Source organism: Acinonyx jubatus, chromosome B4, assembly GCF_027475565.1.
Source record: "Acinonyx jubatus isolate Ajub_Pintada_27869175 chromosome B4, VMU_Ajub_asm_v1.0, whole genome shotgun sequence".
Classification (NCBI taxonomy): domain Eukaryota; kingdom Metazoa; phylum Chordata; class Mammalia; order Carnivora; family Felidae; genus Acinonyx; species Acinonyx jubatus.
The window spans coordinates 88542170-88562859 of NC_069387.1; the positions used below are offsets into that span (position 1 = coordinate 88542170).

A 20690-nucleotide genomic window follows, 5' to 3' on the forward strand; every position below is an offset into this window, starting at 1 on the left:
AAAAATTTTTTTTTAACGTTTATTTATGTTTTGAGAGACAGAGACAGAGCATGAGCTGGGGAGGGGACAGAGAGAGAGGGGGAGTCATAGATTCCGAAGCAGGCTCCAAGCTGTCAGTACAGAGCCCGACGCGAGACTCGAACTCATGAACCATGAGATCATGACCTGAGCCAAAGTCGGACACCTAACCGACTGAGCCACCCAGGCACCCCAGCATCACTTTTTTTTGCACCAAAGACATCTTCAGGAGTTCTCTTTGGCCACTGGCTCCGGACCCCACAAACCCCACTATCACCCCCCAAAAACCTCATCATAAATTACCACTTACCAGCTCTCTGGAATAAGAGTTACCTTCCAAGCATAAAAGTAATAGGAAAAAGTGACAAAGAAAAGAATAGTTTTGACCACATAGGATTTTAAAGACTCTGCATATCGCCACCTTAAAAAAACTAAATAATAAATTGAAAAATATGCCATAAAGTATAAATAGTTAAAATACAGTGAGCTTTGAAAATAAAGAGCACTATTATTTCAAATATAAAAATGAGCATAGTACACAGACATTTTACATTGTCTAATAGAGGCAGGAAAATGTCTTCTGCCTCTATTGAAATTAAAAAAACAAATGAACACCAAGAAAACGCTTTTCATTTTTTAAGTCAGCAAAATAGTTGATGTGATTAATAACCCATACTGATGAAGTTACAATGAGCCAGGCACTCTCCCACACTGCTAGCCGGGGCAAAGGGGCACAGCCTGTGTGGAAAGTAATGTGGTATTTTGGCAATTTGTTCTAAAAGCCTTTTAAAATGCTCATAGTTCATGTCCTTTGACATAAGAATGGTACTTCTAAGAATTTATTTTAACAAAATAATGAGATGAGCTCTAAGATTTTGGTATACACATTAGTCCAATAAGTATTTTCTGAATGCCTGTTCTGTGCTCGGCCGTGTGTTGGCAGTCATGGGGGATAAGACGAGCAGGTTTTCTGCTCAGTGACCATCTAGTACTTTGTAAAGGATGTTTATTGTGATATTTCTAGTATGAAAACCCTAAAAACAATCTAAGTAACACACAATAAGGGAATGAGTAAACCAATTATGGGGATGTTCATAAAATGGATAATAAGGGCATTAAAAACGACTTTTGGAAAAACCTAAATGACATGGGAAAATGCTTATGTTAAAATGTTAATAGTAAGAAAAAAAAAGTGCAAAACCAAATGTGTAATATTATCCCAATCATGGGAAAATGTATATTCATAAACTAGAAGGAAATGAACATGTGTTTGAACACGTTAACATAAGTGATCTCTGTACTTTTCTAAAAGTCTTATAAGACCTGGGCTATAGTCTCAGCTCCATTGCTTATTACTCATATATGACTTTGGGAAAGTCAGTGAAGGCTCTGATAGGGAAAAAATTATGTTATAAAATGGCCAACAGAGCTGATAGGGGAATTCCAGACCCCGCTCAAAGACTCCCCTTCCAGGTTCTTCTTCCTGCCTTGCTTGCCTTGCATGCCAAATTACTATTGTGGAAGTAAATGACTATAAATTGCCCTCCATGCTTATGCTGGGGACTCAGACCTTAGGAGAGTGATCTCCTCTGAGCCCACCAGTGTGAAATAAACCTCCTGCCTTCCAAGATCTCCGAGTGCTTGGTTCTTCCGCTAGGTGATCCAGACCAGGTTCCGTAACAACTCATAGGCCTGAATTTTCTAATTTGTAGAATGGAGCATTAATTCTGGCCTTGACTCCTTCCCAGAATTCCAATTAGATAATGTATGAAGTGCTATTTTGCAAGCTGAAAGCTCTAAACAAATAACCCATGCTTTATTTTCTTAGCAGGGAAGGGTGATAAGCTCTCAAATATTAACTCCTTTCTTCCATTTTTCCATGTCTTTTCTCTCCTTCAAACTCCTATTTAATACAATGCTCATTTTGAGGATGTTTCTCTTGATTGGATTCCATCTGCCCCAAGTCACTTTTTTTTTTTTTCATACTTATTGGCCAGATATATCTCATATGGTGACTTTCTTTAATCTGTGGTCACTTACCAACTGGGGCTATGTAGAGTCTTTAGGAAATCATAAAACTGCCAGTTAGTCACTCCTGTCCTAATGTTTTGCCTAAAGGAGACAGGAACATGCCGAGCTGCCCTAAAATCAACAGATCTCTTCAGGAAAACATTCCACAATTCATTCCTCTGATGGGCGACTTTTGGATCTTAAATATTATTCCCATTCCCATTACATTTTAAATGTAAACCTTCCTCCGAGGCAAAGACCACCCACCTGATGCCTTGTGAGGCACTGTTCCCAGCAGAGGGACATTGACAGTTGGGTCTGCCATGATGCCTTTATCCAGGGAGCGTAAGGACAGGAATTCATAGAAGTACTCTGCCTACAACAAAAGGCAACGACAATCAGTACCATGGGAACCACGGAGCTTGGGAAGGCATTTCTTCACTGGTCATTCCTTTGAAGGGAAAGTGACATTTTTCACTATAGGAACTCTGGTGGAGCACATGACATCCAAAAAATTGTGTAGGCAAAACTCGTCCTTCTGGATTTTAGAACTCTAGGAATTAGACTCTGGAGACAAGTGATGCTTTAAAAACATTAATGACATCTATCCAAAATATCCACAAGGCAGCCTTTTCGCTTAATATTACTTAGTTGCTGTCTTTTAAAAGGATTGAGAAAAACATGCTCTTGAGGAAACAAGTGGTGTCAAAACAATGAAGCAACTGTTGGTCCTTACACAATCAATCCACTTCGGCTTCTTGGGTCATTCTTTAAGTCTTTTGATCAGAATTTGGAAAGCTGTAAGATCTAAGGGAAAATGAAAGCAGTAACTTATTGGCAAAAGAAGATATTAAAGTCCAAAATTTAATGCTTTTGCTGCTGAGATTTATTTTTCAGTGCCATTCCCTTTGGCAGGATTACATTTAATGTCTCAATTTAATTATGGAGAGAAAAGCCTAAAAGTGCAGAAGCCACTGCCGCAATATGGCAACGAGTGATAAAATTTTACATTCTAAACATTTAAATTTTCCCACTAAGTCTAGTAGAGAAGAATAATTCCTCCTCCTTGAATATCCATGAAACACTGAAACCAGCAAAGTCTGATCTCACTGGAGAGCTTTGATGCTTAACTGATTCTCAACTGGGTTATTCAAAAGATTTGTGATAGAAACAACGTGTTCTTGCTTGGGATTAAAGAAAAGTCAATAAATAGTGTAGATGCCAAAATGAGAGGCAAGCTGAGTGGTTCTGCAGTTATCTGTAGAGATATACAGAATTTGGATGGGTTCATTAACTAAATTATTAATTACATGAATATGGGTTACAAAGAAGTTTAAAAAAGAATATGGCCTTTCTTTATATTCAGTATAAAATTTATTTCCCAGTATGGAGAGTATTAAGAGATACCTGCTAGACATTCACACAATTTTTTGTCCTAAGTCATAGAATCAATGTATTAGGTGTTAAGGACTTTGTAGGAGGATGATAATGCAAAGGGGTGATCTCAGCTGCTATGGGGACATTGGCCATGCTTGCAGCGTGTTGGAACACACTTCCTGGTTTCACTGGACCAAAAGAAGCACCTTAGTTGACTAAATTCCCACTGTGGCCCCTTCTTTGGGTTGTGGCAGTGTTCCAGAAGACCACCATGAAGAGTCCTTGGTAACAAACTTTCATGAATTAATTTTATTAAATTCATTCACCAGGAGGGCCCTGAGGATAGAGTCAATTCCTACCCTGATGGAGGAAAGGCAGAGGACTGCAAGTCTGATGAAGGAAAGAAGCGTCATCAGGAAAGGTAAGTCAGTTTGGAATGAATTCCTTTGAAAAAGAGAACGTTATTTCCGACCTTGTGGTAAACTGACAACTCTTAAAAGTGGGCTACTTCTCAGATAGTGTTTCATGAATCCGGGTGTTTTAAATGGCTCTGCCAGCTGCACTTCCCTCTACACTTTACTGGATAATGTTTATCACTTGACATTTGGTTCTAAAATATATTTTAGTTGGCATTGTGAAAGGATTTAGTGATACATGCCCTTATAATTCATAACTTTGGTTTATTTGCTTTATTAAGTACAGTAATAGCAACAACAATAACATAACAAATGCCTGCGTAATGCACATGAGGTCCCAACGTTTAACACTTGTAGTAACAGTACATATAATGATGGAAAAGAGCTGAGTGGACAGAACACAAACATGCTGAAAATGAAACATTTCAGTGGCTGGATTGCTTCAAATACCATTCAACAGGTCGTCATTTGCTGCTCATAATTCTATCTTTGAGCTCCATCACTTTATAAATGAAATCTACCTCTATATGGGTGATATACTTTAAAAGAGAATTAATAAAAATATAATTAAAAATAAGTTAATTTTTTTGTGTGTTACTAAGAAAAAGGATGAAAGACTAGCCATCAATATTAAAACAATGATTGTGTATGATTGATGCTAACTGATTTTTTTCCTTTTCCCTCTTTTCCAAATTTTCTACACGGGGTTCCTTGCCTTTTATAGTGAAATAAACCCATTTATTTAAAAACCAAACATTTATTATGTATCCTGCTTTCAGTTCTGTGTGGATGATGATAATCATTGGCTCCGTTTGAATAATTCTCTGATCACAGATGAAATACTCTTTTTTTGGACTTCTATGTAGGCTGTGCTCATGTAACAATTGGATTTAAATCTCTTGCTTGCGTACTTGCTTTAAGAAAACAACATTTACTAAGAACGTAGCTTCTGAACATGTCTTTCAAAGACTTTTGATGATGTTCAAAGAATGTGGAACTGAGAGTTTTACTCAGGGTCCAGAAACAATTCCATAGAGCCACTGGGTCTCCTGTTGTTGCTTTTGAGTTTGGCCACGTTAAGTAGGCTGGCTAATTAGTTTGTAATTCGCATTGGCATGACTGCTCAATATGATGTTTAATGGATTTGTCTGGACAGCCAACATTCTCATTCTTATCAATAATGAATTTCACACTAGAGGCTGTAGGGTGTCCCTTTGATTTCTCTGAGAATCAGTGAGTATCAGTTTTTCTACTGCAAATCTAAGACTATATCATAGGGCAGGAATTGGTCAAAACAGTTTCTTGCTTGGATTTTTATTGGCAATAGGCAGTTTCTAGAGAAAGCTTTTTTTTTTTTGTTCGTCTTTCTTTCTGAAGATGATAATGATGCTATAATTTCTGAAATATATAATTTCCTTCATACTTGGTATATATTTTTTAAAGGGGCTTGCCTATCTACTGTTTTCATTGCCTTCTTAAAAATCCTAATGTGGAAACTACTTAGAAATTGACCAACCTGGGGGGTCTGATGGCTCTGTCGGTTAAGCATCCAACTTTGGCTGGGGTCATGATCTCATGGTTCAGGGGTTCAAGCCCCACATCAAGCTCTGTGCTGACAACTCAGAGCCTAGAGTCTGCTTTGGATTCCGTGTCTCCCTCTCTCTCTGCTCCTCCCCCACTCATGCTCCGGCTCTCTCTCAAAAACAAATAAACATTAACCAAAAAAAAGCTGCAGTTGCACAATAAAAAAAAAGAAGAAAAAAAGGAAGAAAGAAATTGACTAACGCTTTGTCTCTGATCTCGACACTGACTTCTTTCAAAGTTTCACTTTGTCATTATAAACGGATCTACCCAAACCACGAGTACCATATAAATATTTCTACAAATAGATTATCATCACCGTGTGGTAGAGATGACATATATTCCTCATTTAACTTAAGTATTAACTTAAATAGCTAAAATATTTCCCTCAAAGTTAAAATGGCTGATGAAATAAGCGATAGATTTATAATGTCATATTTTCAGTTCTAGACAGGACTTTCTGTTTTTACTTTATTTATAATATAATAAACAGTCTTGGTCCCAAACCTCTCCACTGGAAAAACTTATTGGGGGGCAAATAAAACTTACATTCTAGGCCAAAGAACAGCGAGCTCGCTTTAAAGTTTGGGAACAAGTTTCAGAGATTGTAGATTTATTACTTAGATAAAAGGAACTCAGAGCATGAACTCTAATAGGGAGGTGGCATATTGGAGAGCATGAAACCTCTATTAGGGAAAAGAACATTTTGTTTTATTAAATGACACTAATGGAAACTCAGGTAGAGGTAAGTAGGGTGCTTATTTGAGAAACACATGAAAAGATCGCCTTGTATTCAAACAAAGAATGGGCCTATTCAGGAGAATAATTCACTTCTAAATTAAGTTGCTGAAAAATCTTGCTGGCCTGGTTTGCCATGCAGTAAATTTTCTTTTCATGGAGAAGTATAAAAGACACCCAAATATTATCAAGAGAGGAGTTGAGTGCTGGAGCAAGTTAACTTGCTTCCAAGCAACTTGGCTGACTATTAAGGTTGTTCCTTCCAGAAGAGATGAAGACATCATTGAAGCGGCAAAATGGAATAAACTCAGAAGGCCCTTCACTCTGGCACTCTTTCTTGGGTGGACTCAGCGAGAGGAAGCAGAGAACTACATTGGGAGGAACAGGGAGAATCCAGGATTTATCATCTTTGAAGTTATGGGTTTGTGGTGCATACTTAATCTAATAAGCACAATAATTACAGGAACCTCTGAGTTAAGAATCAAAGGTTTTTCATAAAACCATGGCTCTCAAACTTCTTTTGACTTCATGTATCATGATGCTAACCTAAGTGTTCATGAGAGAACACTAAAGCAATAGTGGGATCAGGGTTGTCCTAAAAAAAATCTCAGGCGATTTGTAGATACAAAGCATATAGATGTTGTAAAGTTTGAAATCTACAAATAATTTTTATTGAGTGTTTACTACACTCCAGTCACTGTTCATTGAATTCTCACAAGAACCTGGTGTTATTATAGCATGCATGTTTGTTCAGATTAGCCAGGCATTCAGTGTGAGAATTACTAGGAGGATTTGAAATAGTTCCTACACTGTATGTGAAGGGCGGGAAGAAATCTCCTAAAGTAAGCATGAAAGGAAAATAGTTCAATGTTAAAGTCCCAAACAAAATGAATAAACACGCCCAATGCTTAAAATAATCTGACGCCTGAATGTCTAGACCAAAAATTGCCAGATCTCACATTCTTCCTGGGCATTCTTCTTGTCACCTCCCTGCAAAATTTCATCCTTCAAACTCACAACTCGTTATCTTTGGATGCTGTGACACTCTGTGGATTCTTCTCCCGTGTCTTGATTTTCCTGCATTTCCTTATTAACTCTTCTCCTCTCAGCTCCTGACTGTAAAAATCGCTAAGACTCAGGCCTCCGCTCTTCTCTCTTTATATTCTATCATAAAACTCATGCACATTCACAAGTTGAACTATTTCCTTTTGGGCAATGATGCTCAGTGTGAACCATTCACACTGCCTCATGGCCCATGCTTGTGTGCATGGAGCTTAAGTCATTTATCTTCCCAAACCAGCTTCCTGACTCGATGTCTTTGTATCTGTCAACAGTATTATCATTTTTCCAATAACAAAAGTACTGAACCTCTGAGTCATTGTTTCTTGTCTCTACCTCATCTCCCAATAGCCAGACACCAAAGTCTTGTCCTTTGTCCTTGTATAATCTTTTGATTCTGTCCCTGCCTCTCACTCCTACTGCTTCCTCCTTAACCCAGCCTTTGTTTACTCATGTTGGCATTATTAGAACATTTTCTGAAGTATCTTTCTTGCTTCCCTCTTTAAAACCTCTGCTATGGGGCGCCTGGGTGGCTCAGTCGGTTGAGCGTCTGACTTCAGCTCAGGTCATGATCTCGCGGTCCGCGAGTTCGAGCCCTGCGTCGGGCTCTGGGCTGATGGCTTGGAGCCTGGAGCCTGCTTCTGATTCTGTGTCTCCCTCTCTCTCTGCCCCTCCCCCATTCATGCTGTGTCTCTCTCTGTCTCAAAAATATATAAACATTAAAAAAAATTTTTTTTAAACCTCTGCTATAACATAAGCCAATATATCTAGTGGAAACATCGGTTTTGCCATATCACAATGCTTTCCTGTCATCCCTTATCTCTGGGATAGGGCCCTCAGCCTGTCAAGTGTCCTTCAAAATCTGGCTCCAAATTTCCTTTATTTTAGACTACTCCCCAACAGAGGTCCTCTTCTGAGGCTCAAATGATGTGCTCTAAACATTACCAAAGCCATACCTCTATTCCAGTGTTTTCGCCTGCACTGACTGGTAATAGGACCCAAACTAGCACAGCCCTTAAACATACACTGTCCTGTATTATTGTTAAACTTTTCCCACGTGGAGATCATGGATTTTCATGTACAGTTTGGATTCTTTGTGGTTAAGGATGGGATTCTATCTTTCCCCCAACACTACTAAGGATTCACTCAGCATTGGGCACACCAGGTATTTAATGAATATTTGCTGAATGAATGAATGACCTACTGAGAAGCATCCAGATGCGTAAGCCCAGTGCATTCCAGGGCACACTGCTATGGTGAAGGGGCATGAGCCTCTGATTTTACCGACAGGAATCAGCTTTTCTGTTTCGGTAATTGCTAAATTACTTTTATGGGTCAAAAGATTCCGTTTTACTTTGCTGTGTGGTCAGTCACTGCGGCATATGTAGAGAATAGAGAACATGTTTGAAAAAAAGAGCAATCAAACATTGACATTTGATATCCAACCAATCTCTGTGTAATTCGTAACTATTTTATGCTTGTTTAGGGACAAAACCTTGGCAATGAGGCTCCCAGAATAAATATAGGCAGATAGTGTAGACAAGGTCCAGTTATGACACATGATGTTGTCCAATGCTCTTCTGGTTCATGTTTCCAGAAGAGACCGGATCTCTTCTATAAGTTACATACATATCATTTTAATTATATGTAATTCACATAATTTTAAGTTTGTACATTTTGTAAGATTGTATAAATTTATATAAATTTTGCCTTGTCTAATTACAATATGCAATTACAATGTCACTGAGAAAGTGTGAAATGTCAACAAAGACTTTTTTCCTGAAGTCTTTTGAAACTGGCTCTAAGAAAAACTTGTTTCAAAACCAAAAGAAAAAGCTCCTCCCCATGCAGAGTAGTTATTTAATTATCTCACTGGTTTTGGCTTAATTGATAACGAAATGAACATTGCTTAGAGAATTTCAATCAGCCTAGTTCTTCTGTTCCAGTAATCATTTTTATATACACTGCCATCGACCACAGTTAGTGGGCTGGGTTGAGGGAGTAAAGCTATTGGAATATAATGGCAATATTCAAACTTAAAGTCCAAGTAAACACATCCAGGACCATGAAAGTTTTGTAAACTAAAACTGGCAGGAGATCACAGGGTTTGGCTTCACATGAATCTGAAATATCTAAGACATTTTCCATCTTTTCCTCCTCTGGTTTGGAATCACCATTGCTCATGCAAACCAGAAACAGACCTGGCTATCTGACAAATCACTGGCTAGTCACTCTCTTTTAAGATTCCTGAAGATAGAAAACCAATGTCATAGAGCACTATATTGCTGTTTTGTGTTGGATAAAACCAAAAGCGAGGGGTTTTTAATGTTTATTTTTTGAGGGAGGGGTAACAAGAAAGCAGAAAAGCAAAGCATTGGGGAATGGAGAAGAGGTTTTTCTCTTCTAAAGACCAAGAAAAAGGATGCAGTATGCAGACAAAACGGGCTCTAAAAATACAGCCCCCTTCAGCATACTGCTTTCACCAGATTGCCAAAATTTTCCACGGGAGGGGCAACGTAGGCAGCAGTGAGGCTACCGACGGCTTCATTCCTCTTTATTCCTCAAGGCTTCTGGGACAAGGACCTCCTCCTCCCAGTGAGCCTGCCCTAATCCAAACATCTGCAAAGTTATGGGTCAATGGCAACCCCCAAATTGGGCACTGAGAAGGCCAGTATTGGGCACTATCAGGTGGGGTAAGGAATGGGACTGGGGAAAGAAAACTTTGTTCTAAGGGGTACAGCTGGCACCCAGTGGGCCAGGGCCAGGCCAAACAGGAGGTGTGGGAAGAGAAACCTCGGGAGCACAGCCACACGCTTCCCCTGGCTAGGATGGTAATTATTGGAGAACATGGAAGGGCTCAGAAGGCAGCGGTTTGAATGCATGGTGATCTAGAGGAGACGAGAGGGAGATTTCAGCTCTGAAAAAAGAAAAGGAGTACTTTCTCTGTTTTTTTTTTTATTCTCATCTCATGATGTACATTTGAATATTTCTTTTCTTAAAGCTTCAGAAGCAGTCATTGGGTATTTGTTTATATGGGGGGGGGGTGGAGAGAGAATTGGCTAAGAGCTATTTCTTTGATAATAATTTAAAAACTGAGTGATTATCCTCACACATCATGGAGTACATTTATTCTTCATCAGTATCTCATTCCCTTGTTCTCACCTTCATGCAATTCACACAATAGTGTACCTTCAGTACATCACATTTTTTAGGACAGAATGACTTTTATAAAATGTAGAAATAAATTTGTGTAGCACCTATAAGTAGCTTGAAAGGGGCAAGACTGATGTCCCATTTCTTTCAGTGTTCTTTTTAATGTAGAGTTATCTCCTGGGATGTGTATTTATTTTATTCCACTATAAAAAGTATTCGGAAATCTTTAACTGACTTAGAAATATCAGTGGGTGTTCTCAGTGATGACTTTAAAAATATTTACCATTAGGTCATGTTTGTCTTAGTTTTAGCTTCAGGTAGTTTTCTAAAATTCTTTAATATACTTTTATTGAAACCACATGGACAGTGTTAACTTATGTCTTGATAAAAGCCAGAAAAAAAACCAGACTTTCCTTCTTGACTTTATGTTTTGAAAAAAATGCATTAAACTATTTGGTAAATAAGAGATATGCCTTAATTTGACTTCTTTGTCCATATAATCACAATTTCATATATCAGGATACTATGTTACAAGATGCCTCCGATGACCAGTTTCTCTGTTCCTATCTAGAAACCAATAGAGAAAAAAAAAAGTCTGTAATTTTAGTTTTAGATTTTAGAGAACTAGTGTTACTAGCAAAAGATTCAAATAGCAGTCATCACTATAAATTTATTTTTATACTTCAGGAAAAGCCATTGCCTAGAACATGCAGCGTAATCATCCTTTTTAATCTTCTAAGTTCCTCTAGATACTTGCTATTTTAAAACTGTTACTAAGACATGCATTATTCATCCTTTATAAGAAAATGAGAAACTGAGGCAGAGCTGAAGCAATTTCTTGGAGAACACTGATGATGAAAATCCATAATCTGAGGACTGGCTAAATCTATAGGGCCAACTTCAGTTGCCCCCTGACACCCCTGAGCAATTCTTTTAAACATGCCTGGTCTTTCCCTTCCCCCCACACACCAATTCCATAGTTTCCCCCAAAGTCCTCTGCCCCATCCCTGCTATCATTGCTTGACTGATGACTGGATCATATTCACAAAGGAAACAGAAATGGCTACACATGAATTCTCTCAACTTTTCTTCCATCCACCTACAAATAGCCCACATCCACATTCAGTCAGCTTCCTTCCCATATCCTCTGAGATTGGCTCTATCAATAATGCCATCGTCCCTCATGTATATTAATAGGACTAAAAGGTTAAAACCCAACCCTGTCGCCACGAGGCTCTCTCTCTTCCTTCCTGTCAGCACCATGCTTCCGGAGGAGTCTATACTCATGGCTGCAGTGTTCTTGCTCATCAGTCTTTGGCTCACTGAGGTAAGGCTGGTGCCCTCATCGCTATTAAAATGTCTTCATAAAAGGTCACAGATGGCCTCCAGGTTGTTACAGCCAACGAGCACTTTCCATCTTAATCTCTCCTGTATTCTCTGAAAATTTTTATTATAATCAACTTCCCTCTCTCTCTCTCTCTCTTTGTCCTATATCAGCAACAGTGTCCATGAACTCCTCCTCTCCTCCTATCTTTCTGTAATGGTCTTCCCAGGCTTCTCTTTCTATAATGGCACCTGGAAAAAGAGTTCTGAAGGTGGGCCCACACACCATAGCTTATGTGTTCATATATATGTGACTGTTTTTCTGGGCACAGCAGACCCTGGCTCTCCTCACATTCTTTTTTTTTTTCAATTTTTTTTTAACGTTTATTTATTTTTGAGACAGAGAGAGACAGAGCATGAACGGGGGAGGGTCAGAGAGAGAGGGAGACACAGAATCTGAAACAGGCTCCAGGCTCTGAGCGGTCAGCACAGAGCCCAACGCGGGGCTCGAACTCACAGACTGCGAGATCATGACCTGAGCCGAAGTCGGACGCTTAACCGACTGAGCCACCCAGGCGCCCCTCTCCTCACATTCTTAAAGGAGTCCATGATTCAAAAAGAAAAAAAAAATGGTTAAGAGCCACTGCCTTAAAATGTTGATGTTTCCAGGAAACAACTCCTGCTCTCCTCTTCTTGCCTCTGCTCTCTTCTTGAAGTATTTTATCTATTTCTGTGACTTTATACCGCCATTTCAATGACCTCCAGATTTTTATCTCCACTTTCCATGCTTCTTCTTAGCTCTCAGTTCATGTTGGCAGCTGTCTACCAGACATCTCTCCTTGGGCCTAATTTATTTGAACCAAACTCATCACTTTCCTGATGAACCTGTGCACTCACATTTCTTTAGATAGCACTGTATACCTGATTACCCAAGGAACAAATTTGGCAGTCTTTCTATACCCCTAACTTTTTTCTGACCAGGCATCTCCACAAACTATCCCTGATTTCTCAGATCTGTTCCCTTCTTTTCCTTCCCACTGTTACTACCAAAATTCAGGCATTTCTCACATAGGCTCCCATAATTGTCCCCTAACCTATCTCCCCATTAACTCATGCTATCTGGATTTATGCCTTCCAGGCTACACTATCATCCATTTTTTTCCTCATAAATGCCAACTGGGCCACACCACTACTCCCATGTGAAACTCTTAATAGTTTCTAATCACGAGGAAGAGTTTAGCGACAGCTTTGCATCTGGCTCTGACCACCGGCCTCTTCTCTCACATCTTAGTTCCAGCAAACTTTGAGTCCAATCTTAGGTCCAGTAAGCTTTAAGTCCACTGAACTGCCATGCTCTCTCCTGAATCCTGCTCCCTACTCTATGCCCGGAATGTCCACTCCCTTCTCTTGTCCACCACGCAAACTTTGACTTACCTCTCCAGGCACAGGTGAAATATCATCTCTTTGGTAAAACTTTCCCGTCCCAGATTCTTCTTTCCTGCACTTTGCCCCTTATCTTTACTATTGTACTTACAGTAACAATCTGTTTACTTGTCTTCCCCATTAAATTCTCCTCTATGGAAGGGACTTTGTCTATTTTTATTTGAATCCCCAGTGACTAACAGTTTTGGTGGCATAAAAGCTTTTTATAAAAAATAAATTCAAGCTTTGAGTCAAACTATTCATACCCTAAAAAAATAGGTAAATCACATCTTACCATGTCCATTCCCAGTCATGAAACTTCTGACTTCAAATGAAACAGAAGCCCCGGATAGTTGTGAACCCTTGACTGAGAGAGGTAGACACTGGCATCCCAATCACAAGTCAGCAGGAAGTAGGAGATAACGGGGTCATGCACAAAGAGACTGAAGCTGGTCCTGAGCTGGCTCTCCATGGAGACTGCTAACAGTCCAAAATAACAACATCCACAGGCTGGGGTGAATATGGGTGAAATCTGGGCTACAGTAAGACCAACTTGGCTTGAATTCTCATTCCATTACTTACCAGTTGGTCTTGGGCATAGTCCTAGCCTCTTATCTATTGAGTGTGGCAGGCAACAGACATTGTATACACCTACAATGCCAAGGAAGACCAAAAACAGATCTAGTATTTATGCTTATGGAGCTAGCAGACTGAAAGGGAGTTGGTCATTAACCAAATAACTAAAAAAATTAAGACCATGATAAGATGCTTTAGGGGAGAAGCATGTAGCATTTTGGGAATATGTAATTAGGCTTAGCTTGCCTAGTTGTCAAGAAAGGCTTGCCTGAGAAAGAATGGCAGAACTGATATCTGCTTATGGGGCAGACATTAAATAGGTGACAGGGGGCAACATTTTTGGCAGAGGTAAGATCAGGTGCGTAAGCTCTGGCAGGACTTTGGCAAGCTTGAGGAACCGAAGTGGGGCCAGCACCTACTCTATGGTGTTTTTGCAAGGATGCAAGTAAGTAATGGCTAAAGTAGGTAACCAATGTTGACACATGGGAAGCTTTCAACAAATGGTAGTCATTATAAACAGGATCAATACACAATTCTCTTATTGCTGGGGCATGCTAGTGGGAGTTTCTAGACAGTGGAAGAATCCACAGATAGAAAGGAACATTCTGAGGATTTCTGAGTGTTTGGGGCTAGAGGAATGTGATCAAGGGGTTCCCATGGGTCCTGAAGGAATCAGCTATGTGCTGTGGGCCTAGGAGTAGAGTTCATAAGGAACAAGGGGCTGTGAAAATAGTCTAAAAAATATTTTCCTCTTCTGTTTAGTGCAGCTGTGGGCTTACAGGTGAGGTTAGCATAAATAGGTAAAATTGGAATTGCCGTATTTCTTTAGCTTTAAAACAAATGAGAAATGTCTTACTGACTATGATCCTACAGGGAATTTTTAGGATAGAAGAATAAGTAAAACTACACCACAAAGATATAATCAATGAAATCCAGGCTATGGGACACTATGGGCCAAACACCCAGGGTCCTCAACAAAAATTTGAAGGAATAAGGAAAGAGAGAGAGATGGAGGGGAAACCTAAAGATTAGTGGGCACAGGGTGTGCACCTTTCTTGGATTCTCATTCAAATAAATGAGCCTTTAAAAATGTATGGGCAATAGTTGGAAATTTAAACACTAACCAGATATTTGATGATGTTAAAAATTATTTTTTAATGGTTTGGGGGTTTTTAAAAAAAACTTTTTTTTATCTTTTATAGATACATACTAAAATATTAATAGATAAAATTACATGACACCTGAGATTATTTCAAAATATACTGTGGGAGGGGGGCATGGGTAGGGAGTATAGATAAAACATGGATGGCCATGAATTAATGATTCTTGAATCTGGGTGATGGATAAATGGCTGCTCATTTTTCTATTCTCTCAATATTTGTATATGCACGAAATTCTCCATAATAAAATGCTTTTTTTAAAGTTTATTTATTTTGAGAGAGAGAGAGCGAGAGCATGAGGGGAGAGAGGCAGAGGGAGAGAGGGAGAGAATGCCAACCAGACTCCAGGCTGTCAGTGCAGAGCCCGACGTGGGGCTCAAACTTATGAACTGTGAGATCATGACCTGAGCCGAAATCATGAGTCGGGTTGCTTAACAGACTGAGCTACCCAGGTGCCTCAATAAAAAGCCTTTTAATAAAGAAAAACAGCAAATACTGGCATTTGTGTTGAATGAATAAGCTTTAATTCATAGACAATAACACATCGCAAGTGATACAGTGATGCTTCCCCCCGGGCTGCATGCTCATTAGCTGTAGCTCCCCGCTCACTCTGGTGCTGCCATGCTGGTTTCCTTGCTGCTTCTTAATGTGCCAGGTACACTCCCGTCGGAGGGACCTGGCACTAACTATGCCTTCTGCTGGGGCGCTTTTCCCCCAGATAGCCACATAGCTTACCCCCTTTTAAATTTTATTCCTTTCTAGTAAAATGTCATCTCATCCAAGCAGCCTTGCCTGACCATCCTCTCTGACACAGCAGCCCCCACCATGCATATTCTTATTCTCCGCTTTATGTTTTTTACTAGGACTTATCATCACTTGATATATGTCCATTTAAACATTTAACAAATTACGTATCTCCTCCTAAGCTTTACAAGGGCCATCACTCTCTTGTGTTCACTGCTGTATTTTCAGTACCTGGAGCAGAGCCTGTAGCATTGAAAGGGCTCAATAAATGGAGACATTGGATAAATAAATTGGATGTGTCAAAGAAAGAAAGAAGAAAGTTCAGCTAACATAATGACATTCTTCTGTTCATGTTTCAATTTTGGTAACATTTTTGTTATTAATTAATTAGAATTAATTTACTTTAAAATCTTTGCCAGGGTCAGAGCTGTTGGCTGAGATTGATCTGTAGGGTAAAAGGCAAGATCTAGGAAAATCAAATGTGTTTTGGAAATATAAGCACAGTATAATTTAACCATAATTTTACTGATTACATGATTTCTTTCTACTCAGGTATTAATACAAGAAGTTGGTTGTATGAGATAAAACATTGAGTTTAATTTAAACAGGAGTAAATACTCTTATTTCCTTTAGTAAGTTCAGATCAAGAGTATTATTATTAGAGTTTCTCAAAGAGAGAGACTGAGACCTCTTCTGCAACCCTCACCTTGCCTAACGCTGTGCTACACAATACAGGTAATATGTACCACTGATTTAAAACAGTACTTTTAAAACCACATACTCTCCGTTGCTGTCTTTGTCAGAGAACTTTTTATATCAATACAAGTGAGTAAATATGAGTGTTGCAAAACTTGTAAATAACCGAACACATTGAGCACATCTGAAGGAAGTGCACACCAGCAGAAAGAATCATGGTACCAAGCCCCTCAGGTGGGAAGGTACCTGGCACACTCAGAAAAGAGAAGGAGGCCAGTGTGGCAGGACCAGAGCGGGCAGGGCAGTGTGTTTTTCAGCATCCAGCAGGACGGGAAGCAGCCCTCCATCACAGGCAAAGGAATCCAATGTTCCCAGTGGAGGAACCCCAGAAAGTGCCCACAGTAACAAGATCAGCTCTAAACATCCTCTGGGGCCACAGGGAACTGTACGCGACACCAAAGCCCTGTCTCTTATCTCTTGTCTCTGTTTCCCAGGCCCCCCACCTGCCCCCCAGCCTTTCAGCCCTAGAGGAGTTGGAGAAGAGTCAATCATGGTGCCTTCCAGGCTGCAGCTAAGGGAGGGGAGGGGGTTTAACTCTGAACGCAGTCTGGAATTTTTACAGAGCAGTGGATATTTTAATTACTGAAATAAGAATAATCTTCGCACTAAAGTAATCAGAAGGCATTTTATTATCGTTGGCTAAGTAGAGAAAGTCCAGGATCTGCCTGAGGAGTCATCCAAAGGCCCAGGGAGAAAGTCACCTATACAGTAGGTTTACAGGGGCTGCTGTGAGAATCAGTAAAGACTGCACAATGTGATCACACACGGTGGCATTTTGCTTATTTGGTGTAATAGTTTTAAGCCTCGGGTCCTTACATAAGGATCTTAGGTAGGAACCAAAGAGGAGGCAGCATATTTCCATTGGTAACCTCACTGTCTTTCTATTTTGCCCACTGAACATATGCCGGAATATTAGCACAAATGTGAGCCCTCCTCTATTTCTTTTTAATTTTTATATGTTATGCATTAGCTTTCTCATTTCTAAGAATTATTTGCTGTGAATTCCTTAGGACTTTCAATTTCCCTTCCTAGATGTAAACCTAGTTAATGACCATGACTCTCCAGAGAGCACATAGTGAACGACAGTACTTTACAGTTAAAATAAATGGGTAATGAGGCGGATGTGAGCAGACACCATAGTTAGTCAAGCTGAGTCATTAAAGAAAAAAAAAAGCACATTAAAGCTGAATCAACTGTCATCTTTTAGTGATGACTGTTGATTTGATGTGATGAGAGAAAGTTCATGCACGTGGATGGGTTGATTCGGCTCCCGGATGGTCTGGAACATCGTTAACTCATACAGACTGATTCTGGCCCTGGTTCAAACTTCTCAGCCTTTGTTCTTGGGCCTCAGAGGATGGCTTTGAAGTTCAGGATAAAGCTCTTCTAACACACCATTACCAAAGAATAACCTTTTGATTATGATCTCATGAAAGTATAATCAATAACTTACATAAGTTAAAACCATGGCAAACAGTGATGGTCCTGTAATTGGACCTTTATGAATTCCATATGTAACAATCTCTGCATTAGCTAGCAGTCTTGCATAATACATATATTTCTTCCCCAAACATAGCTGTTGAACTTTCTAAAAGGCTATGAAACTTTTCACAGCTACTGTCAGCCTTGAACTCTTCGGGCCCCTGAACTTGAGTGTGAGTACATTAACAGGCAGGATTTTTGGAAAGCTTAAAAGGATAAATAAATATTTCTCCCCAATCCAATAGACACTCACTTGTGCAAAGCAATTTAATCAAAGCCAGTTAAGTTTTTACTTAATTGTGTAGCTTGTATGCTTTAAAAAATAGTTCAGGGGGAAAAAGACCTCCAGCAAATGATTAAAAACATAAGTAGAAAATATATTCACTTAGTAAAGGCTAGGAAGCCGTTATCCCATTATCTACATTAGCTAAGATTGGTATTTACTCCTCTCTCTCGTTAAGCTAAATTATACTATTACTAATTTTAAAATGTAAGTGTTTAGGGTAGTTTAATTGGCTTCACTTTGGGAGGAAGGGCAGTATGCATGCAAAAAAAGACTTGGGAAGAAAAGTATCTAACCCATGGTCACAGTAGTTAAAAACAAAAACCAAAACAAACCAACAGAGTTCTCTGATGGATTGAAGGGGACAAAGAAGAAGTCTGAATTGAAGGAACATTTAATGACAGAATGAAAGACATGCAAGGAAAGAGGAGTCCCATCCTTTTAGACTAAACATCAGATCTTTAAGGAGAGATGAGACTATAAAGCCAAAACCAATAAATAAAGTTGGGGGACACATCAAAGGAGTTATTTTTGTATCTTCACCCTCTCTTCACAACTATTACTACCCCCGACAGTGTCACCTTAGTTCTGTTGCTTGTTACCATGAAGTAGCATTTTTTTTGGGAGCATATCTGAAAATTGCCAAGGGGAGGGGAATGGGAGATCCAGGCTTCCAGTTATAGAGTGGATACGTTACAGGAATAAAACATACAGCATGTGGAATATAATCAATGGTATTGTAATGGCATTTTATGGTGACAGCTGGTAGCTACACTTGTGGTGAACATGGCAAAACACACACACTTGTCGAATCACTATGTTGTACACCTGAAAATAATGTAACACAGTGTGTCAACTATAGTTCAATAGAAAAAAGTTGCCAAGCTAATTTCCAGCAAATTTATAAACCGTTAGATTCCTTAGTTCAAAATAGCACCATTAAAGTAATCTTTGTGACTCTACTGTCACTTTATAAAACTTCTGCACTTGTAAATATGTTACTAGCTTTCCAATTAAAATTTGAATTACTGACTCACAATGCCTTCATTGTACCATCTACATTAAAACACGTGATATTTGATTCCGTATCTCCTCTATTTGATTATATATAATTCCTAAATGCAGAGACTGTAACTATTTACCAATCTATTTTAATTGTCCAACTTCATTTAATAAAAATAATTTCAAAGCCCTACACACACACACACACACACACACACACACACACACACACAGATGATCAAAGAAGATCAGTACACTGAAGGGGAAAAGGATCAAGCTTTTAACATCTTCTGTTTGATTGTTTTTAAGGAGGTATCAGTGAGCTGGTTTTGGTCCAGTTTCTGTCCAGTTGTGACAGAAGGCCACAGGCTACATAAAGAGGAAAGGAAATAGGCCAATGGGAAAACCAGATGTACACAAATCAGCAGGGCCAATAAGATCTAACTCGTGACTTGTATGAATGTGTGGAAACTAAAAGGTACTGAGAAATGAGTCTCCTGTATTTTTTTTCTTTGCAAAAAAGAAAAAAGGGATGGCTTTGGAAATTATAGACCTGTTAACATCAGTATCTGTTTTTATAACTCTCACACCTTGAAGAATAACCTAGATATCAACATAGGGTCACAAGAAACAAATAGTGCTTCCTCAATTGACGTCCTTCCTCAAAAGAAAGGGCAGGAAGCAATAGAGAGTCTACCTTTATGTCAAAATCACTATTGATTGCTTCCCACAATTGGGAAGTCCAGCCTTCACTCTTCTATAGGATGGCTAAACAATCAGTTTAAGAGTTTGTGTGGTATTACATTCAGACTGGTCTTGGAAACCAATCTATCAAGATTTCCTATGAGTGGCTTTTGTAAAAAAAAAAAAAGTGTGAAGGTGCTTACAAAAGCTGTGGCCTTTCTTAAATTAAGTGGGTTTTAATACTCTGGAAGACAGAAGCACCTAAATGTTCTTAATCAATTAAAACATTTCAACACTAAAACTAGAATAAAATTTGCAGGGACAAAAAGCTAACCATTGAGGTATAAGGGAGCAGCTGAAACTAGAGAAATCAGATCTGGAAAATCATAGTTTGTTACAAACTGAATATGAGTTAGCAATCTTCTGCTATATGGAAAAAGTCAACTTGATTATGAAATTTACTGTGTGTAAAATTCTTCCTTCATGTCATGCATTAGATAGGATACTAGTATCTATTTAGAGAACAAACTGGTGGTTGCCAGAGGGGAGAGGGGTGGTTCAACAGGTGAAAAAGATGAAGATTAAGTAGTCCAAACTTCCAGTTATAAAATAAGTCACGAAGATGAAACGTACAGCATAGGGAATACATACAGCCAATAAAATCGTAATAACGTTGTATGGTGACAGATGGTGACTACACTTAATTGTCAAATCACTATGTTGTACACTTAAAATTAAAATAACATTGTAGGTTAATTAAAAATTAATTCAATTAAAAAACAAGAATTGGGGGGACATCTGGGTGGCTCAATTGGTTAAACGTTCAAGTCTTGATTTCAGCTCAGGTCATGAACTCAGAGTCAGGAGCTTGAGACCTGTGTTGGGCTCCATGCTGCTTACGGCGCC

The 20690-nt window shown here is 39.1% G+C and overlaps 1 protein-coding gene across 1 annotated transcript in view; it reads right to left on the reverse strand.

The window, feature by feature from the left end:
• WIF1 (WNT inhibitory factor 1) overlaps positions 1–20690 on the reverse strand; it is a 68122-nt gene that overhangs the window by 24521 nt on the left and 22911 nt on the right. Inside the window, exon 3 of the mRNA XM_015079529.3 lies at positions 2296–2404. Coding sequence (XP_014935015.3) covers positions 2296–2404 — 109 coding nt within the window. The remainder of the gene's footprint in view (positions 1–2295; positions 2405–20690) is intronic.